The following is a 21,733-nucleotide window of genomic DNA, read 5'->3' as shown; positions in this document are numbered from 1 at the left end:
GCTTGGACAGGTTACCTTGATGATCTTCATACATGGATGTACCAAATCTTTGCTTAAGATTGAGTAAAAAATTCTGCCAAGAGCTCAGCAAGTTGTTGGCCTTCATCCATTGATACCATGCTGCTGCTTTTCCCTCCATGTGAAAAGATACAATACGAAGGCGTAAATGGTCAGGGGTGCCGTGAAAATCAAAGAACTCATTGATTCGAAAATCCCAACCATTCGGATCAGTGCCATCAAATTTTGGGACATCCATTTTCATAGAACGCAACAGAGGAGATATATCAGAAACACCTGACAGTACAGTCGAAGACGCTGGTTCCGGTGCCATTGGTCGTGAAGAACCCACTGACGCTCCGACGGAACCATTGATTTGGGAACGTAGCTCCTCAAATCGAGAATCCACCGTGGACATATATTGTTGTAAGGTCTGATGAACAGCAAGCGTTTGATTTTCAATAAGCGTCTTCATGGTGGAGAGAACTGCTGAATCAGTCGTTGGTTCTGTGAGAGTCATTTTTTTTTTTTTTTTTTTTTTTTTTTTGTTTGTTGTTTTTGTGAAGAGATGAAATGCAATGAAAGCACCAGTTGATACGACACTCTTTGAGCGAGTGCAGGCTCCAATCTGTGGGGAAAAGAATTTGAAGAAAGAGAAAGGGGACAGGGGAGTTGCAGAGAAGAGAAAGAAGACGAAGCTGAAAAGAGGACAAAATGATATATTCTTTTTCATATGCCTCACGGGTCCCTTGACAGTATAATATATTCTCCCTTCCAAAAACAGCCACGCACCCTTAACTAACTAAATAGAATAAAATTGATAACAACAAAATAATAATTGAAAACAGAACAATATTCGTTATTATGATATCTCTAGCCTTCTCGAACATTCCTCAAATGACAAAGTCTTTGAGCCATCCTGGTTTCTTTCTCGCGCGAGCTGGACCTGTCTTGAGCTGCTCTCTAGCTTGTGTCTCATTCACGGGTTGGACTTCTTCCATTTCTGCAGGCTGGGTCTCTTCCTTTGCTGTCTCATTGTGCTCGATCTGATTCACAACAATTGGCCAAGTTGTATCAATAACTTTCCCTTTTGAGCCATAAAGCTATATATAAAAAATAAAAGAAAATAAAATAAAAATCTGATATCTTCTTGCATTTGACCTTGCCCTTCTAAAATCTAGAGGTTATAACGATTCTTGATAACGTTGTGGCTTTGAATTGGGAAATCATAATCATAACTGCTGCATATTGTCCTTTTCAATTCTGCCTTGGGCTTAAAAACTAAAAAAATCTTCTGCAGTGATGTCATCCATTTTTGTTAATTAACCCACATTGCTTGGTAGAAAAGGAAATAGAATAAAATAAAAAAAAGAGAGTGAGTTTTGGCATTTATGGTATAAACAGAGATCATTGCCAAAAATAGACTTCTTTCATCTCTGACTTTGAAAGTTCAAACTATCTAATCCCAATGTGGTAAAAAATGAAGACTCGAACAGAACAAAAGTACCCAAGCCATGGAACTTTGTACCTTCTTCTACACATAAGATAAGTACCACAACAGCTTCAATGTTTATCATATGAGCCGCATTGTTGGTTGTATCATCACCTCCCCTATCTTCAAGTATTGCTAAAGTAGCACACAACAAACAAGTTGTAAAAATATATGCCGCAAAAAAATTGACTTCTTTCATCTTTGACTGTGGATCTTTTTGGTATAAAGTGGTCAGAACGCAGACTAGAAACAGCACACAGGTAACGAGCAAGAGATATTTGTACCGTCTACGCATGAGACAAGTACTTTGACACAGGAAGCATCGACGCTTATCATTTGTTGGTCGGGTCTTTCCCCCGTCCATAGTCCCATTTTTCCCTTCCGATTCTGCCGCCTCCTCACACCCATTTTCTGCACGTGCTGTTTCGACAAAGTAAGAGACATGCTACTTTTCGTTCAAGCCCGCCATACTGCTTTCCTTAGTCATGATTTTGGACTTTGGGCTTGGGCCGTCCACCCAAACCAACAAATAAGAAATCTCAAGTTCAAGAGACATCAGGCCCATGAAAATTATCATTTTCCTATCAATTCACCTCCCTATGTAACACCTATGTTGTCACAAGAATATATACTGTTCATAATATTAAAGAAATCTGTCTGCAAATACAAGAATACTATTAATTATATTGTAAAAATACAGAAACAGAAGACAGCAATCAGCTGAATAATTGGTAAAAAGGAAAAATAATTTCCAATCGGCAAACAAAAGAAGATCTCAAACACATTGTACCAGTAAAATTTTTCAACAGGCAACAATATCAAACGAATTCCATGTTTCCAGGAAAAGTGCTATAATTCCCCATGATTTCTTAAGAGTACAGTGGGAAAAATGTATAAAGCTAAAATGATGCTAATATAAATAGAAAACGATCCCGATAACCTCTCTAGTCAACCATTTTAGTCAGCCGGTGGATGGTACTTCTTGCAATCCTGTTACTGGGATCAATCTTCAGAACAGTCCTCAGGTCCTCAGCTCCAAGTTTATACTTTTCCATGCTTTCATACAGGAGTGCACGCTGTACAAGGACAGATACATTTGCATCATCTTGTTCCAACACCTGCACAGCATCATTCGGAAATACAAAACAAGTCATCATTACACACCGAAACCAACATAATAAATTCACCAATTTTTATTTGTAAACTAAGTAATCAGACTAAAGGCAGCGACTAAAATGCATAACAAATTATTAAGAATGACGTGATTGTTGATACCTTTGAACAGTCAGCCACAGCTTTCTTATACTCCCCAACTTCTTTATAACATGAAGCTCTGGTTGATAAAACCTCCATCATGGTAGCCATATCACCTGATTTCTCCAGAAGAATCACAGCCCAAGACAGCCACTTAATAGCATCAGCATATTGGCCCGCCTTTTGATTATCTACACCCTTGTTCTTAGCAGCAGCACCAGTAACCCCAGCAGGAGGAGGAGGCAGCCCTTCAAGCTCAGTGGTAGTACCCCCATCATTGGTTGCTCCACCAAAATCAGAATAACCCCAATCATCCACTTCTGAAAACGGCTGCCCTCCACCAGAAGCAGTAGCACCAACTCCGGCTGAGGCTGAAGACGATGAAAAGAACATGCCAAGTGGATCACCACCAGTACTTTGACTTTGACTTGAGGGCTTATTCTGAGTGCTGTGGTCCATAGCAGGCATACCAAAATCACCCATATTCGATCCCATAAAATCATTATCACTTGAAGAAAAACTACTTGAAGGGAATGCTGTGGTACTAGGTTTCGAAGCATTCTGAAAATCCCCAAAACCATCATCCCCGCTACCAGCCTTACCCCCTTTACTCGCTGAATTAAGACTACCACCTGATTGCTTCGACCCCATATCAAACAAGGAACCAAATGGATCATTATTTGGACGAATTCCATTTCCACTCATATTTTTCATTGGAGGAGCCCCAAGATTTGAACTCTTATTAACATTCACGTTCACATTGACGTTCGCATTTGTTTTCACATAACTACTATTATTACTACCACTATATCCACTGGAATAACTCCCAAAACTTTGTCCAGTCCCCGAATTCCCACTAATTTTCACCGGATTACTCGTTTTTGGCAATGAATCAGCCAAATTTCCCATGGAATACGAGCTCTTGTTCGAAGTGGGTGTTGCATTTTTCAAAGGAACATTACTATTACTCTTATCATTACCCTGGCCTAAAGCAGAGCTCACAAGATCGCCAAACAAATTCGGATTCTTATCGACAATCCCAATCCCAGAACTGGACTTGGACGGGGCCGTAGTCGCCCAACTCTTGCCATGAATATCACCCACCATAGAAACGGGAGCGCTTTCTATCCCGGTCTGCGCTGGTTGGTGAGTCCATGACGGCTTGCTGGGTTGCCAGGCGGGCTTTGGCTGAGTTGCTGTCGTTGACGACGTAAATGAAGATGTAAACGACGGCGTCGTTCGGTTCCTTTGATCAATTAGTGAAGCGGGTTTGTTCGATCCGACCCCAAGATCGAAATTGAAATTGTTCAGCATGCCGGGTGTGGACACTTTCGATTTGTTGTTGTAATTCGAGTTCATTGTTGTTCTATGACTTTTTTTTTTTTATATTTAAAAAGAAAAGCTTTTTACAAAAATAAAACGAGAAATGAAATATGTGCGAAGTAAAAATTAATTAGATCTACAAAGATGAATTTGAGAAACTGAGTTGATTTGAAACCGTACCTGGTGAAATGGGATCTAGTGAATTCTCGAGATCGGAGGAGGAGCTCAGCGATCTCGCGGATTAAGAGGGAGAGAGGGGAAGTGGTGATTCTGGAATTTGGACAGCTTGTGATGTGATTTAGAATCCAAGGGCTCTTTATATTTTTCAAGAGACTTGGCGGTGATTTTGCTCGTTTGATAGGGGTATTTTTGCCAATCTATATTTTTTTAGGGCCCGTTTTAGTCTACGCGCTCCAAATTCCAGCATTAGCTGATTATTATGGATCGACCCGTTTCAAAAGTGAACAACCATGGTTGTATTTGTTGTTTCTCTGGTGCTATGACTCTGTTGTGGTTTCGGTCTAAGACTTAAATCAAAAGTTAAGATTTGGAATGTCTTACACTGCCTCAGATCACTTTTGTCATTGTTATTATTCATTTACTGCTTGTCATGCGTGTATAAAAATTATCTTTCACTGATTAAGGTTCACTTTGGGATTGATGAACTGTAATTTTTAAACTCTATTTGTTTTAGAAAAAAAAAACTGTAACTATAAAATAAAATTTAATAATATGTAATAAATATAAATTACATATTTACAAGCATATTATTACTTACTCGTAATAGATCACGTGTGAAATTTCCCTTCTTAATTATCGGTGAGAGGATCATGGTTACACCAATTTCCTATAATAATAGATCATCTGGAAATCGATCTTAATATACTTTTATGTTTGATTGAATAAAGTTTTGATCTGGTATTAGAAAAAGAAAAAGAAAAAACTAAATTTATGATCAAACCACACTGTTTCTTTGGTCGTTTTTCTTCTGGTAGAAATATGGAACCAGTCCCTTTTTTACAGAACAGGAATATGCACTCAAGTCATGACAAGAATCAAAACAGAGGAATAAGGAAGGCAGTTCCAAGAAATGAATGACTATAAAATTCACTGAAACGAGGTCTAAAGAGTTAGAAGCAGCAGCTATTAGTACACCATTGAGTGCCTTATCTTCTAAGAAAGCAAGAACAAAGTAATCACATATGTAAATGATGGTAAGGGAGAGCAAAAAAGAAATTGTAAAAGAAATGTTCAGTCTCATAGCATAACTTAACAATTTGAGAATGAAACAACCATATATAAAGAAATATAATGCATTTTAGTTGCAAGAGCTGTTCTTCTTCATTAAAACATAACAAATAACATTTCAAGTCTCCCACAACATCATCTCCTATTTGATTTTTCAATAATTCCTCAATAACTATATTCACATATGTTCATGACTTGAAATATGCATATAATTGCCATGGAACATAAAAAGCAAGGGAACTCAGTAATTATCCACCGAATAAGAAATGCCACTGACAACACAAACCCAATAGCCCCATAACTATACTGTGAATTCTCAAGCACTCTTCTGGTTATTTTGTCCTTGGTTTATAGAGAAATTTGTCCCACCAGCTTGAGCAGGATTCTGGTTACTCATTGAGGTTGGTTGCTGCGATGGAGCACTCTGGTTCTGAGCCCAGAGCCTTCTCCTGTCGGCCTGTGTTGTTTCTCGACGCCGTGTGCGTGGCCTTTGCTGCCTCTCAGTGAATCTATATTGTGGTCTATGGATAACTTTGCCATCAACAAACAAATCCCCTAGCCATCAATTTAGAAGAGATGAACATAAAATAAAAGTCACAATTTATAGGTAACACAAATCAACAAAATTGCTTGTTTTCATCAATTTAATTTCAGAAAATACCTACCTCCATAATCTTTGTTGGGAACATCAATATATGAATCCGGCAAAACCCAAAGAACTCCAGGCTGACCTATTATTTTTAAAAAAAAAATTCCAATATAAATTCAAAGCTAAATGTACTTAATACCATAACTTGAATTTCAAGACTGAACATGAATTAGACTTCTAATCCCTGACGTAGAATCCCCAGTGACAAATAATCAAGCCAATTACTTTATTTAAAATCTGAGAAAGATGACAAAGTAACCCCTAAATCCCTAAATTCCATGGTACCATCAAACACCCCAAGAGAGTGTTTGTGTACTTCAAAGAAATAACAGAGCAAAGCAAATCCCAGTATCAACCACAAATGATTAAATTATAGCAAAAGACTTGAAAACATCCCAATACCTTAAACCTTTCAGCACCCAAAGATCTATAAAAAATACGGTTAAATCAATCAAACAAAGGACACCTGACCTCTAAAACCCTAAACCCCAAGTGAAGTAAATGAATACCTTCGATTTTTTTGGATAAAATGTAAATGTCAATCCCATTCTATCAAGCACCCACAATTCCGATGAAACAAAAGATTAACATTTATCCCTTAAACCCTGGAAAACCCATAAGCATCACCAATACAAATAAATTAAATACCTTTAACTTTGTAAGAAAGCTCCTCATCAATAAGTGCACCAAACCCAGTATATGTCGTCGTACAGACTGAGTATATCTTCTTCTTCGCTTCCTCCTCACTACAACCAACCCCAAAAATAAATAAATAAATAAATAAAACTCTTCATTAAAAAGTGAGAAAAAGATTTTTTTGTAAAATTTATACAGACAAGAAAAGATGCAAGTTAACTCAGTGCCTGCCAACAACAGCAGCGAGTGTTTTGACATAAGCGTTGATCATTTCCTCCTCACTGAGCCCTGAGGGATTAGGAAACTCCATAACAATCAGCCAATGCTGGTAATCGCACCCGTCGAGCATTATTGTCTCTTTCGGCGGCCGGTTGCTCCAATTCGGAGACGGGTCGTTGAGGGGCGAGTAGCTCGAACCGGATGTTTTGAAACGGGCCGGGTTGCAAATTGGGTCCGGGCCGATTTGCGGTTGTTGTTTGTTGAGAATAGGTATAGCGAGGCGGGAGCGAGGAGAAGTGAGGGTGCGGGTTATGATTGATGCTACTGTGCGCCGCGCGGCAAGGTGCGCCATGTTTTTGCTGAGTTTGGTCTGAGACTCGAGAGTGTGTGACTCCGTCGGTCGCGGCTTTCGACTAATTAGGTATTGGACGTGGTGGTGGTTATTTGAGCTGTAAAATCAGAGTTAAATTTTGCCCCTTGGAACGACACCGTTCTAACCAAACATGTTTTTATAATTATAATTATTATTTTTAATTAAATAACAATAATGTCCAATGTTTTTTTGATGGCACAATAGTGTCCAATGTTACAAATTAATTTATACAGAGCTGACGCCGATAAAAACATAAACAATAGGCGAAATTGAGGATTACACTCATATAACAAATAACACTGCTAATGTCACGCTGTGATGTTCATTGAAATTTGTCCAAATGTTAGAAGTCATTTTTTCTATTTTTAATAAATCTGTTTAATTTTTTTTCCCCCAAAATTGGAAAGTCCGTTTTAAGTTAACCGCACAAACTTCGATTAAAATTTATATCAATATCATAGACGGTTTATGCTTTATATGATTGTAATTTGCAAACAATTACATGGCAAAAGTCTGCAAACTACCCGGAAGAAATGAAAAATCACGAGGCTAAAGTGTGTTTGGTATTGAAGTTGGACAACTGTAGTTTAAAAGTTATAATATTAAAGTGTTTAGTAAACACTAACTGCTGTAACTTAAAAGTTATGTAGATATTATTTTTCAACTGTATAATAGAAAATCTATTATATCTTTAATAATTTTATTAAAATTATTATTTAAAATTTATATTTACTATATATTACTAATTTTTATTTTATAATTACACTTTTTCTTTTTTTTTTTCACAGCAACTGTAGTTACAGCATCTCAATCCGAAATGTATCCTAATACTTCTAAGGCAACTGCTGTGACAAGAAGAAACAACTAAAAATGTAACCAAAGCGGCTCTTTTGCCCAAGAATCCGATCAGCCAGTTAATGGCCAATCTCCTATAATTTTTATATATATTCTTTTTAAAAGATATTGTTTCAATCAAAAGCTAGAATTAAGAATTTCTAATCCATTAACAACACCCTTCACATTGAATCTGCCTTCCCGCGGCGTTTCTGGTTCTGTGGGGTTGAGATTAATGTCAATAAGGTGTATGTTCTCGCAAGGGACACCAGAACTGCATATCAAAGTGACTCCAGATTCGGTGTTGTAAGTGCCACTGATGTTCTTGAAGTGAATGTTACTGAGCTTCACCAATGAGGGCTGCGTAAAATTTGAAAAAAAAGAAAAAGAAAAATCCATCAGTGTTCTTAATGTAACTTTGTTTAATAATCATAGTTACCTCAGAAGTACTCTTGCAGCTATTTGATGGACAGTATTCCTGATCTATGATTATGGGGTTTGAGACATTGATCATGACAATGTCTGTGAACATGAGGTTAGAAGCACGGCTAGCTGGAGCTCCAGGCCACGTCTTTACTCTAACGCCGTTCTGTGTGCCGGTGATTGTGCAGTTTCTTACATTGATGCCTACCACATCTTCCTCATCCGTGTACTTGCCAAGGCTCCCAATGCTGTCACATGGCAAAGTATCTCAGTGATTCAAACGAAGAGTAGTAGACAAATTATGGTATAAGGAGCAGAATTGTTACCTGATTCCATGGCCTGGACCACATTTAACATCAGCAACAGAAATGTTGCTGCTGCCCGGTCCGATGGAGATGCAATCATCACCGGCTCCAATATTGGATGATGTAATGTTGATATTCGTTGACATACCGACGTGGATTCCATCAGTGTTTGGACTGTCACCAGGAGAACTAATACTAACATTGTAGACATTAATGTTGTCGCAGTCAAGGAAAGCAACATGGAAGCCCTTGCTATTTGATACAGCAATGTTGCTGATAGTCCCATGGGAAACATTGTTGAATCTCAGTGACTGCATCAATGAATTAACAATGCAGATTAAAATTTCTAAATTCAGTGATGTAATGCAAGAAAGTGGAGCTTACTGTGATTAATTTGTTGCATTTCTCTGACTTGCTGCAGCTATTCCGTTTCCAGGCTTCTACTTCACCCTGGGCATCTATGTTTGGCACTTCACCATTTCCTCCACTGATATTGATGCCGTGCAAATCTTGAAAGACAATCCAATTGGTATCAGGGAAAGCACTGAGATTTGGTGGAGCCATTAGAGTTCCTTTGATCACTATTTTTGGGGGCTGGTTGTTATGACAAGGGCCGGTAATTGATACTGGACCGAGCAAGAATGTTCCCTCTGGTATGTAAAAAGTTGAGTCTCCATTGTGTGAACATGCAGCATTCCATGCTTCTAAGAATGGCTGCCGAAAAACAAAAGATTCAATGATTTATGAATGAATATTGTTATATCACAAGATTAATGTAACAATGAAGAAACATACGGAGCTAGTCTCGGTTTCCCCGTCAGGTTCTGCTCCATAGTCGGTGACATCAAAAAGGCCTTCTGCGGTAGGCGGTAACTGTGTTTCAGGAGAATCAGCTGTAGCAGGAGATGGGTCTGGGGAATTGGCTTCTGGATTTGGAGATGAAACAGGTGAATTGGGTTTGGGAGCTGGAGTTGGTTGCCACGAAGCAGACAGGACGGACGTTATATAAAGAAAGGACAAACAAGCAACACTGCTGCTCATGCCGAGTGCCACCATTTTCTTTAATCAAACAGGGCTGTATGGCAATTTCGAAGCCTTTTTATATATCTTTGGCATTTTATAGACTGAACCGAAGTATTTAATTGCATTAAACTCTCTTGCTGAATGTTTAGCTATATTTTGGGAGGAGTTTCTTTCAAGAAGTAACATCTTTTTCTTTGCATTCAAGTGAATGAATAAATGCTTGCTATAAGCTAAACTACAGGTCATTTACTAATTTTCTTGTGTTAAATTCTTCCATTACTTCAAGTCTTTTAATTCAATACCATTCTGTTCATAAGGGTGACTGCTGATCAAATTTTAAGCTATAGTTCTTGAAAAAATTCTGTGAAGAGCAGTTTCATTTAGGAACAATGGACCGCTGTTAAGGCTGATTGCGGAGAATTGAATGCACATGTGTATATATTCTAATTAGGCTTATTAAGAAAGAATTTATAAGGCTCTTGGCATGTGAACTAACGGTTAATCTTGGGCATTTTCAAGATTGTGCCTCTCAGAATTGCCATTTGCAAAAAATCTTCTAAAGAATTAAAATAAAATTAATAAATTTCTCACGTAGTCTAAAGTTTGTTCACAAAAATATCACCGGTAAAAAAATACCACGATCAACAGTAAACAATGATAATAATAATATGGTTGACGCACTAAGCTTTTTGTCTCCTAATTAATTGCAGCACTACTAAAATCTTCTTCTATTCTCCTATTGCATATTTCGACCATATATATATACACAACTATCGGCAAGGTGGTGGGAGTTGCAATCCATGATAGCCCACGTGAGCATTAACGCATGAGGAGGAGAACGGCGCTTGATCATTGTCATTTCCACTGTACTTGAGATTAATGTTGCGGAGGTGAACATTTTGGCAAGGATAATGCTTGCTGCATGCAATATCCACAGCTACTTTTGATACCGAGGTTCCTGTTATGTTTATGAATTGAATGTCGTTGATCTTTACTATTGAATCCTGCATTTCGTTGACAACCAAATTAGTGAATATAATTAGTTGATGGGAACCCAGAAAGGAAATTTTACTAAAGCAAAATATGTTGAGGAAAATGAACCTTATCTTTCCCTCCGTAAAATTGATCTATAATGATGGGGTGCTTAACATCTTTCATAACAATGTCCTGAAAAATCATGCTTGAGGCTCGACTTTCACTTTTGCCTTCATATGTTTTGATTCTCAGTCCATTCTGAGTGCCCACAAGTGTGCAATCTTTCACAATGATCCCTTTCACATCAGCCTCATTATCATACTTGCCAAGGCTACCAACACTGTAAAGGAACATTATCTCTCTGAATTTTTGATGGTCGTAAAGCATTTCGAGAAAGAGTACAATTACCTTATGCCATGTCCAGGGCCACAAGTGACTTTCTTGACACTAACGTTGCTGGATCCTCGGATCATACCAACGCAATCATCACCTGTGCCAATATAACTTTTGGCTATCTTCACTACGTCAGATTGACTGATATGAATGCCATCAGTGTTGGGGCTTTCATCCGGGGCAATGATATTGAGGTGGTACAATCTAATGTTTTTGCATCCAGTGATGAAATAATGGAACCCTTTGCTATTAACTGAAGTGATTCCTCTAACAATTGCATTTGACACCTCAACAAATTGTATATTCTGCAACAAAGAGGGGGAAAAAGAAGAAATTGAAACCACGAATGATTGTAATAAATGTTTGATGAAGTTTTGTTTTCAGATTGAGCTAGCTAGCTTACTGCTGGGAGGCGTTGGCCGGGGACGTTGTTGTCATTCTTTGTGTCACGGTATTTCCAGCAAGAAGCACCTTGGCCATCAAATGTGCCACTACCAGTAACTACTAATCCATTAATGTTTTGGAAATTGACCCATTCTTCTCCTTGTCCAGGAAATTCGGAAATATCAGTAATGGCTTTGATTGTTCCTTGGATTTGAACAATCAGAGGAGTGTTGTTGCATGGCCCCATAAACGTGACAGGGCCAAGCACGAAAGTACCTCTTGGTATAACAAGCCTTGCTTTCCCCTCGTGATGACATGCAGCTTCAAATGCCTTAACAAATGCCTACAAGTGTCCAACCAAAAATTCAAATATTATCAAGTATTATCTTGTTCGACATGTGACATTTGAAGCCTTACCATGTGGTTACTGTCAATGTTATGACGATCTTCCTTGTCGCCAGGCTTTGCACCAAATTGTAACACGTTAAAAACTTTCGCGGTAGGGTCTAAAATGCCTCGATTTATAGCATTCGCGCGAGCATTAGCTGCGGAGACATTGAATTCTCCAGTGGCCTCACCCGTGGTGACCTCACAAGAGACCACAGCTGAGTAGCACAAGAGAAGAGATATGGCAGCAATACTGGTGCAAGCTCTTTTTGCGATGGCCATTGTAGCAAATGAAATTTTATTTCATCAAAAAAAAAAAAATTGAAGTAAATTGGGGATGATAAAGCTCTTTTCTTTTCTTGTGCCTTTCATTTTATATTTTATTTATGGCAAAAACAAGTTTGATCCACTAGTGCTTTATATCGATAGAATGTTATGTCGGGCATGTTGTTAATATGTTTAGTCCTAAATAAAGTGCTGCTTTGTGTGCATTGGCTTCGGAACTATAGGAGCGGTGCCGTTCCTCTTTGAAGAGGGGCTAAATCTTCTCCACCAAATTAAGCACCAGTATTGTACCAAACATTCAACTAAATAATTCAACAAGGTTTTGTTACAAGGCAGCGAACTAGCTTGGACTGTTGCGCATGTACTTGCTGCTTTATCTGCCTAAGAACCAGGAACTGTGACACTTTCGCGACCCGAAGTCACCAAGCAACCACACGACAAAGATTATGACAACTGTTTCGGTTCATATGCGTAGGTGACTGGATTTCCCCCAGCCAATCCCTCCTTGCCAAGTGACCAAGAATGATCACGACACCCATTCACACCTAGAGACCCCGGTCTCTGCGGAAGAAGTGCCAATCGAAGAGGAAAAGAAAGGGCAAATCGGTAAATTCAATGAGTGAATGCTTCCCCACCTCACAATCTTGCAAATATGGGGCCTGTTAATTGATCATGATAATTAAGGATTAATAAGCCATACAACTCTGTTTTTTATATAAGACAACAGACATTTACGGAACTGACGATGATGAAGAAGGCATATACTACATACAAAGCCGACATAGAATATATATTTCACATAATTTATATAAAGTACTCTTTAAAGTACAAGGGAAACATACATTCAGAAGAAACAAGGCTTCAAGTCACTACTATTATTATATTACAGACTGGAGTGTAATTGACGAAGAGAAAAAGAAGGCCAAGAAAGCCTATTAAGCTCTGCGAATTGGTTTTCTGATACTGTAATCCACAATTCCCTTGCCACCATAAATTAGAGCGGCTTGGTTGCTATCGATGACTGGCTCCCTGATATTGACGACTTGGGGGCCACGGTATTGATTGTAGTAGTCATACTGACGATACTGACGATGGAGTTGATATTGATGATCATATCCTTGATGAGCAGTAGGAAGCCTTGCTCCAGACTTCTTGGGCCGCTCGTAGAATTCGTCTAAGAGAGCAAAGCCCTCCAAGCCAACATCAATCAGCTTGTCTTTCTGATGTTTTTGAGGTGCCATTACCAGTAAGAGCACAAGAAACTTACTTTAATTTGAAACTAAGCAAGAGAAGCTTTTGTTTCTTGTTTGTCTTGCAAGTAAAATTTGAGACTTAGCTCCTCCTTATATAGGAAATTGACCGTAGAGCCTTCTATGTATAGCTTCACTTTATGACAATAAAAATAGAAAAAGGGATAGAGGCAACTAGCCTCTCTCCAAAACTTAACTTTTTACGATTCCATTCTGATATGTGCTGAGGAACATAGTGGTTTTCTTAGGGAAAATTAATGGCATCGTTTCACTAGCTAGCAGTGTTGCCCGTCCATATCAAGTATCAAGAACAAAGTGTCCTAGCAGATTACACTGGGCCGGCGGTACTAGTATAAATTAATGTGGAAGCATATATGGTATCTGCCGAAAAGCGCAGAAAAGCGAAAAGAACCTCAGCTACAATCCCACCATTGATTTAATTTGTAAGATTATATATACATCAGAAAAAGAACAGCCCTTTGGGACGCCTCACTTTTTTGCATGATTATGATCTTCGCTTGCATTTGCCACATTATTTTGTAAGGAAAGTGATCAGGGACTATACATTAATCAAGATTGAGATGTCCCAGAGTATTACGTATGTTTATTTATTTACACTTAATAATGTAAAATAAGTAAACCTGAGTTAATTTTATTTAAATAACTCAATAGGTTAATAATGCAAAATGTCGTCTATGCTATCATACACATTCCTCGATATAAACAAAACAACAGGACATAAAATTTTTACTTTGGAGTGAAAATCATATGGTATTGCATCTATCTTTTGAACATGTAAACGACATGCTATCTACATTCGTTGAATTTGTAAACCACAAGTATGCATACATTATAGACTAAAGATTTATTTTCTCTTTTTTTTCTTTAGATACTAAATAATAAAAATTATATTTGAAGCTATCTTTATTGCGTGAAGAACGTTTCTTGATTTGCATCTTACACTTTAGGTGGGTAAAGCATCCGTCGCGGTCGGTGCGTTGCATTCCGAGACCATGAGGATATAATTTTTCGTTGACGTGGTCCAAGAAGCCTCACGAGTTCAAATCTTTAGCATATTCACTACTTACTGTGTGATTGATTGTCCCAAATTTTCCATCACCGAAGAATCAGTAAGTGAGATGGTGTAGTAACGAATTATTTTGATAGTCGTGAAAAAAAAGGAGTAATTTAAAACAGTTGTTTGTTTCAATTTTAAAAAATCTCTCATTAAAATAATGAACTCCGGCCTTTTTTTTTATATATATAAACTACTGCCTTAATTTAGATGTGTCACGAAAAATTGGAAAACAATTGCAACAATTATTATAAAGCACTCGAAACGCTGAACTATTATGAACTTATTTATTGAAAAGGGTGAAAATTTTGAGATTGGTAATATTACGGGGAATAGTAGAAGAATCAAATAGCATTATATTTCTTCTAGTTCTTATCCATTTTAAGATGAAAAGAAAGTGTATGATGGATTCAGGGTGGGGTGAATTTTGTGCCTTCTTTGTTATTATTGTTATTTTTTTAAAGTGTGAGTCGATCGCTTGAAAGTTATCCTTAGAAGATTTTTACACGTTCTGCTGCTTTCTGTTTGAAGGTTGGGATCAATCCTTCGACGACATCTAGGTGCACATGTCTGTTAAAGATGGTGAAGAAGATATATATTCACATATACAAAACAGACATATATATAATTATCGTATTATTTATATATAATACTTTTTAGAGTAGGAGAGCATATATATTTTTCAGCAGCTGCAAGCTTCAAGTTACCACCACTACAAAATCGGGTGGATATATGTTAAAAGTGATTTAAGGTGCATTCACACACTCAAAAAAGGAAAGCAAGAAGCCTAATAAGCTCTGCGAATTGGTGTCCTGATACTGTAATCCACAATTCCCTTGCCTCCATAGAATTGAGCTGCCTGGTCGCTATTGATGACCGGCTCCCTGTCCCTGATATTGATGACTTGGTATTGATTGTAGTAGTTATACTGATGATATTGACGATGAATTTGACATTGTTGATCATATCCTTGATGAGTAGTAGGAAGCCTTCCTCCAGACTTCTTGGGGCAGCCGTAGAACTCGTCCAAGAGAGCAAAGCCCTCCAAGCCAACTTCAACAAGCTTGTCTTTCTGACGTTGTTGAGGAGCCATTGCCAACAACAGCACAGTAAAGCTTTAAGAAGCAGAAGTAAATTTTGTTGTCTTGTTTGTCTTGTTAGCTCCGAGGCCTTGCCCCTTATATAAGAAACCATTAAGCCGTCTATAATTTCACTTTTTGACCTTAAAAATAGTAAAAAAAAAAAAGAAAAAAAAGAAGGGGCAATCGGCGCCTCTCCAAATCTCAACTTTTATGATTCCATTCAAATGTATACTGATATGATGTTCCATTTGATAAGGTTAAATAAAAACATATAACAATAGAGGAACATAGTGTCATTTCACTAGCACTTGCCCCATATAAATAACAAAACAAAGTCTCCTAAATTATGAAGGGCGGCAGCCCTAGTATTAATTAATGAGAAATATAGTACCTGCCCCAAAACCAAAATAGTAGTAGCTTTATTCATCTGGGTTGTTATGTTGCGTTTGGATCTGTTAGATTCTTTTTGCAAGAAAGAGCTTCAGCTAGAATCCTCTGGGTGTGCAGTTAATTTTCTGGTCCGAAATCTTAAAGTATAGGAAAAATCTGGAAAACCTTTAAAATCGTAAGGTTTAAGAGACTTAAAACTTAAATCACTTAAACCGCACGATTTAAGTGTTTTCCCGAACTTTCCTGTACTTTAAAATTCTAGTTTGAAATATATATATATATATATATAGGTGGTGAGATATCTAAAGAAGCAAAAGAGATATATATGGAGCGCTAAGTTGATGTATGCATAACGGTATTGTAAGCAGGCCTACATAACGGTAATGTAAGCAGGTCATGCTCATATCTCAGACCTCTCATACGACGCATCTCAGGAGATTTTACTAAATTGAACCAATTGGTACCGACTAGAGGTGTGCTAATTGATTACAAGGAGCACTGGTAGAACCCTGTTAAACGTAAAAGAAATGTACAAAATTAAAAGAAAACACACATTTATAGATTTAATTAAAGGTGATAAAGAAGAGATAAATCCGAAGTAGATGTAGGATATATATTTTATATTATTAAGTACTTTTAAAATTCTAGGAGGGCATACTTTCAGCAGCAGCAAGCATAACATATGTCTGCAAGCTTCAAGTTGCTACTACTCTACAAAGTGGGGTACGTATATGTTTGCTGATTTAGATACATTTACACACTCTAAAAGGAAAGCAAGAAAGCCTAATAAGCCTTGCGAACTGGATTTTTGATACTGTAATCCGCAATTCTCATGCCGCCATAGAATTGAGCTGCTTGGTTGCTGTTGATTACTGGCTCCCTGATGGTGATGACTTGGGGGTCACGTTATTGATTGTAGTTAAATTGATGATGAATTTGATGATGATCATATCCTTGATTAGTTGGAAGCCTTCCCCCAGACTTCTTAGGGCGGCCGTAGAACTCGTCTAAGAGAGCAAAGCCCTCCAGGTCAACATCAACAAGCTTGTCTTTCTGATGTTTTTGAGGTGTCATTAACAATAAGAGCACAAGAAAGTTACTTTTATTATAAGTGAAACAAGAGAAGCTTTTGTTTCTTGTTTGTCTTTCTACTAATGTTTGAGGCTGAACTCCCTATACAGAAACCAAAAATAAAGCCCTCTATAGCTTCACGCTTTGTGGTATTATTGAAAATATCATCATTTCATTTCACTTCATTAATATTAAAAAGAAAGGACAAAATGGCCTCTCTCCAAATCTCAACTTTTTGTGATTCGATTCAAATTATTCTGTTTTGTTCCCTTTGATGAGGTACGAAAACGGTATAACAATGGTAATAGCTCGAACGGTGAATTACCATAAAGGAACATGTCAATGTGTCCCAAATTATGAAGGGCGGCGGCACTTTGTATTAATGGGGACCATATATAGTAACTGCCCAAAAGTGAAAAAAGAGGAGGATTTCTATCATTTGGTTTTCTGTGGATGCGTTTTAATCTCTGTTAGATTCTTTTTTCAGAATAAGAACTTCAGCTACAATCCCACTATTGATTTGTAAGATTAGATATGCATATGCAGAAGAACTGCCCTTGTGGACCAAATTAACTTCTTTGTAACGTTAATTAAGTTTCAGATGCTCGCCAAAATGGATGCTTAACTAACCTCTCTTTTAGACGAATATTTTATTGGATGTGGCAATTATAACTATTAAGATTCCTAAGATTTGGTCTAAATATGAATATTTATGTGTGTGTGAAAGAGAGTGGCACAACGTTTTTAGCAGGGGATTAGGGGATGGAATCTTGTTCAAACAAGAATTCTTCCTTGAAAAGTGTAAAATTGCTATCCCTATACGTTTTGATGATCCTATATGTTTTCAGCAAGAAATAAGCTTTTCCCTGTGACTGAATGTAAGTTTTTGAAGGTATATCCGAAAGGAGCATTTTTTCTTTTGCATCTTTCACCTTTGAATATTGAACATGGGCAGATTAGCATCCGAACGTGGTGGCCGGTGGGGGTGGGTTACAAGTTGACAGGGTCCAACTCCAGTCCAACACGCCTTATCGATTCAAATATTTTAGCATATACTATATGCTGCTAATCATCCTAAAAGATTATCCCAATTTCTCTATTCAAGGATGTGACATAAACTGTTGTAAAAGGTAGACGAGTACTTTCACATTAAACGGATGAATGTAATATCACTGGAGTGAATTAAAGCGTGAAATTATTTGAGATAAGAAACAGAATCAGGATACATAACATAAAATATATTTTCACTTGTTTTAGTCTCTTTTAAGATAAGGCAGAAAGAGAAAGTGGCACGATGAATTAAATAGGTATTTAAGTAGTAAATTTTGTTGGAAAATCCATTTTACTCCCTGTTACTTAGCTTTCCTTGAAAGTGTCGGAGTCCTTAAAAAATGTCATTTATCTTCGTAAGAGAGTCTGTAACATATGTGAAAATTAGAAAAAAAAAAAGTGAGGCGGTTAAAGTTAAAACAAATAAAGAAAAGAGCTGGAAAAAAGGGGAATATACTCACACGTGAGAGAGAGAAGGGAAGCTGCCAAACCGACCCAACTACAGACCCAAAACCCGCCCCGTTTGACCCGAAATCGACTCGGCCATATCTTGCGATTCCGGCCACCCCAATGGTCAAGCTTGGTACCAATCTAAAGCTTGAAGACCGGCCATCATACCCGTCCCATCCACGTCGCTGAAAAACAGCCAGAACATCGGCGACCAAAGCTTGAAAACCCGCGACTTTTTCACTTTGCTCCGCCGGGATTTTCGCCAGCTTTGGGTGACACCACCGGTTGGATTTTGTTCCCCACGACTCCCTCTTCCATTTCCGACCATCCATAGCCACTGGGAGTCACTGTTTCGCCGCCGGTCAATTGTTGGAGTTTCACGGCTACCGAGCTAGATTCTGACGTCGTTGCTGTGCGTGGGAGCTCATCGCCGACACTATTAGACTCAGCGTTATTGGAACTTTCAGACTTGAGCTTCCCGGCCAGCGTCGACTAAATTTCGGTCACCGTTGACCGGCAAGGGCAATTCGGTAATTACACATTTGGGGGTTGATTTTGTAATTTCTGAGCCTGTGGATATTTTATTAATTCCTGAAATTGAGGATAGGGTGTAATTACGATTTCGAGGTAATTCGGTGACTTATGATTTCAAAGTATTTTAATGATTTATGGATTCGAGGGTATTTTGGTAATTCTATCAATACAGGAGTTGTAAATTATGAATGAATGTTTGTTTTGAGTTTATTGCATAAATTTAGTTCTAATTCTGATTTACGGAAAATAATTATGTCGTTTCCTTGATTTAGGAGATTTGCGAGCGAGAACCGATATGCGGATGTGGATGATAACCGAGTGTGAACATTATCACTGTGAGTGGAATATATAAAATTTATTTTCATAGTTAATTATGATAGTAATACATGTTTGCAAAATAAGTGTTTTAAATGTTCTGATTTAATGATTTCTCGAAATGGATTTTATTCACGCATTGATATTATATTAAAATGTTTGATTAATGGTTTTTCGTATCGACATTGAATAAAATATGATAGTATTTTAAAGATGAGAAAAATGTATTTAGATGTGATAATGAAAAGAAATGTATGATTAAAATGTACATTAATATGAGTATAGAAATTGTTTTTAAAATCATTGGACAGTATCCTTCCTTCCAGATACAATGATACAAATGAGATTAGAGGCATTTGGGGCCCGTTTGAACACACATAGAGATTTTGGGCCATGTGTTTAGGAGTTTTTGCCTTCTGGGGGCATATGTGTGCGGTATGATGATTATAGAGATACAAATATGAGATACAGACAGATATTGAGATACAAATGATACATATAATACGGATGAGATACAGGCCTTTGGGGCTCGTCTGAGTACACACAGAGGCTTTGGGCCGTGTGCTTGGACGCTTTTGTCCTTTGGAGACTAGATTATGCATGCACATATAATCATATATGATGAGATATGTGATTGTATTTCCCTGTCTATCCGTGTAGCTTCGGGGTGTGACGGTACCTAGATAGTACATCATTGCCCGTCCGTTGAGGTCTGGATACGACGAGATTATTTCCCTGGGTACTTGTTTGGTGATGGTTTTTCAGATTTGTGTATTCTATATGATATTATGATGTGATTTCCATGGTTATTTGGTACGATATTATATATGCTTTTCATGGTTATTAGTATGATTTAAATGTTAAATAATTTATTATTGGTTTCTCGCATATGGTTTGATGAAATTGTGTTTGGAAATGATATGATTATTTTTTTTAAAGTAAGAAATAATTTTCAAAAACTACTATTCACTCACTGATCTCAAACTCATTTTGTTTTTATTATATTTTACCCCCCTCACCAGGAGGTTGCAAGTACCCCATACAAACCCAACGATTGTAAATATATTTTGAATCTTGGCCACGTGATGGTATTTGAAGATATAGATGATTTTTGTTAGAACATCTTTATTATCTCGTTATTTTGGGAATGTATAATTTTGTTATATTATTCTTTTGGGATTAAGAATAAACTGAAGTATATTAAAATTAGTTATAATATTACCTTTTGAGACTCTGGAGATATCTTGAGTAAAATTCAGTATTTTTGTTGAGGATGTTGATCTTTGGAGTTTGTTGTATATTGAATGATTTTGAGAGTGTTATATTCATATTTGTAGATTGGGAGTGTTATATTTATAAATGAGACTGTCGAATTTTCGGCAGAATTTTTACTAATAAAATTATTATTAAATCCGTTTTGATGAGGCTAGATTGACTCACCCGGAGAGATTCGGGGACTGGTCTTTTCAGAGTCTTTGGTACTTTTTTGGTACTTTTGGAGTATTGCTGTTTATCCATGCAATGGTTGCAACATGTTTATGAATTTTATCAAAGATTCATTAAAGTATATGTACACGTTTTAAGAAGTAAATAAAACACCCACTCCAGAATCCCTCCCTCGCATCTATTACTGTAAAAAACACGAAAGCGAGTTTTTGTTTAATTTTTACTTCCTTCATGTGTGAGGAACATATCTTTATGGTAGTTTTTCTTCGCCGAATTAGATTTGTATCTGCTGTGCTTGTGCAAGAAATAAAAAGAGCTGCAGCTAGAATAAATAAGTTTTACAAATTAATATTGTAGACCACAAACAACATATAAGATGCGCAAACCCAATATTGAACAATTTCTTATGGTTGATCTTCAACTATTCCTTTTAATCGCAAACATATTGGACCCTTGATCTACAAATAATCCACAACTAATTCAACTCTAAAAGACATAATTAATAATTACAGAGAGAGAGGGAGAGGGAGATTTGAGTTCGAACAGGAACGATGTATGTATAAAAACACAGAATTCTTATTTATGACAGAAGGTGGAGAGGCAGATGATACAAACTACTCTACAGACTACAGGAGCTAGTGCAAATTAAAAGTAGTGCAAGCCAACCTAGTACAAGACTCTTGCTCTCTCCTCTAACCATGGCAATGAAGCTGGTGCATGGTAAACTAAACTGCAAGCTTCAAGTACTACTACTGGTACAAAGTGGAGTATATACATGTTTAGTGATTTAGGTACCTTCATACACAAGAAAGAAAAACAAGGCTAATCAGAAAGCCCTGCGACTGCGAATTTCTTTTCTTATAGTATGAT

General features: G+C 37.3%; 4 protein-coding genes and 1 long non-coding RNA gene across 6 annotated transcripts; 1 reads left to right on the top strand and 4 right to left on the bottom strand.

Moving 5' to 3' along the window:
• Positions 1-2,143: 2,143 nt before the first annotated feature.
• On the bottom strand, positions 2,144-4,404 carry LOC102627993 (uncharacterized). 2 transcript variants are annotated; one of them, XM_025102783.2, is made up of 3 exons: positions 4,247-4,404; positions 2,765-4,115; positions 2,144-2,607 (listed from the first exon to the last, which is right to left on the bottom strand). In XM_025102783.2, exons 2-3 carry the CDS (start codon positions 4,100-4,102, stop codon positions 2,434-2,436), a joined length of 1,512 nt encoding a protein of 503 aa, XP_024958551.1. In that variant the 5' UTR covers positions 4,103-4,115; positions 4,247-4,404; the 3' UTR covers positions 2,144-2,433. The 2 variants fall into 2 exon arrangements, with proteins under 2 accessions (XP_024958551.1, XP_052293902.1); XM_052437942.1 differs by having other exon boundaries at positions 2,765-4,145; positions 4,247-4,365.
• Positions 4,405-5,363: 959 nt separating this feature from the next.
• On the bottom strand, positions 5,364-7,265 carry LOC102628288 (multiple organellar RNA editing factor 3, mitochondrial). Its single transcript, XM_006488969.4, has 4 exons — positions 6,827-7,265; positions 6,612-6,709; positions 5,980-6,045; positions 5,364-5,869 (listed from the first exon to the last, which is right to left on the bottom strand). The coding sequence occupies exons 1-4, from the start codon at positions 7,168-7,170 to the stop codon at positions 5,631-5,633; spliced, it is 747 nt and encodes a 248-aa protein (XP_006489032.1). The 5' UTR covers positions 7,171-7,265; the 3' UTR covers positions 5,364-5,630.
• An 898-nt stretch (positions 7,266-8,163) lies between these two features.
• Positions 8,164-9,809, bottom strand: LOC102614588 (exopolygalacturonase-like). The gene is made up of 5 exons (XM_006489190.1): positions 9,549-9,809; positions 9,138-9,467; positions 8,775-9,064; positions 8,465-8,696; positions 8,164-8,385 (listed from the first exon to the last, which is right to left on the bottom strand). Exons 1-5 carry the CDS (start codon positions 9,807-9,809, stop codon positions 8,164-8,166), a joined length of 1,335 nt encoding a protein of 444 aa, XP_006489253.1.
• A 737-nt stretch (positions 9,810-10,546) lies between these two features.
• LOC107178385 (exopolygalacturonase-like) lies at positions 10,547-12,197 on the bottom strand. The gene is made up of 5 exons (XM_025102810.1): positions 11,946-12,197; positions 11,548-11,871; positions 11,160-11,449; positions 10,878-11,112; positions 10,547-10,780 (listed from the first exon to the last, which is right to left on the bottom strand). The coding sequence occupies exons 1-5, from the start codon at positions 12,195-12,197 to the stop codon at positions 10,547-10,549; spliced, it is 1,335 nt and encodes a 444-aa protein (XP_024958578.1).
• A 6,317-nt stretch (positions 12,198-18,514) lies between these two features.
• On the top strand, positions 18,515-20,266 carry LOC102628585 (uncharacterized). Its single transcript, XR_371849.3, has 3 exons — positions 18,515-19,098; positions 19,375-19,437; positions 20,078-20,266. It is a non-coding gene; the product is annotated as an uncharacterized LOC102628585 (long non-coding RNA).
• The last annotated feature ends 1,467 nt before the right edge of the window (positions 20,267-21,733 follow it).

This window comes from Citrus sinensis, chromosome 1 (genome assembly GCF_022201045.2).
Source record: "Citrus sinensis cultivar Valencia sweet orange chromosome 1, DVS_A1.0, whole genome shotgun sequence".
Lineage (NCBI taxonomy): Eukaryota > Viridiplantae > Streptophyta > Magnoliopsida > Sapindales > Rutaceae > Citrus > Citrus sinensis.
Note: the sequence above shows the minus strand (reverse complement) of the source record. Positions and strands in the feature narration are given on the sequence as shown.

Excerpts from the sequence above, each read along its gene's own strand:
- LOC102627993 (XM_025102783.2), bottom strand. The coding sequence starts at position 4,102 with ATGAACTCGAATTACAACAACAAATCGAAAGTGTCCACACCCGGCATG. Across the intron at positions 2,608-2,764 it reads CTGTGGCTGACTGTTCAAAG|GTGTTGGAACAAGATGATGC; the intron begins GTATCAACAATC and ends GATGCTGTGCAG.
- LOC102628288 (XM_006488969.4), bottom strand. The coding sequence starts at position 7,170 with ATGGCGCACCTTGCCGCGCGGCGCACAGTAGCATCAATCATAACCCGC. Across the intron at positions 6,710-6,826 it reads CTCGCTGCTGTTGTTGGCAG|TGAGGAGGAAGCGAAGAAGA; the intron begins GCACTGAGTTAA and ends GGTTGGTTGTAG. Across the intron at positions 6,046-6,611 it reads GCTTTCTTACAAAGTTAAAG|GTCAGCCTGGAGTTCTTTGG; the intron begins GTATTTAATTTA and ends TAAAAATAATAG.
- LOC102614588 (XM_006489190.1), bottom strand. The coding sequence starts at position 9,809 with ATGGTGGCACTCGGCATGAGCAGCAGTGTTGCTTGTTTGTCCTTTCTT. Across the intron at positions 9,065-9,137 it reads AATGCAACAAATTAATCACA|TCACTGAGATTCAACAATGT; the intron begins GTAAGCTCCACT and ends TCATTGATGCAG. Across the intron at positions 8,386-8,464 it reads GCTGCAAGAGTACTTCTGAG|CCCTCATTGGTGAAGCTCAG; the intron begins GTAACTATGATT and ends AATTTTACGCAG.
- LOC107178385 (XM_025102810.1), bottom strand. The coding sequence starts at position 12,197 with ATGGCCATCGCAAAAAGAGCTTGCACCAGTATTGCTGCCATATCTCTT. Across the intron at positions 11,872-11,945 it reads ACATTGACAGTAACCACATG|GCATTTGTTAAGGCATTTGA; the intron begins GTAAGGCTTCAA and ends GGACACTTGTAG. Across the intron at positions 11,113-11,159 it reads GGCCCTGGACATGGCATAAG|AGAGATAATGTTCCTTTACA; the intron begins GTAATTGTACTC and ends TCAAAAATTCAG.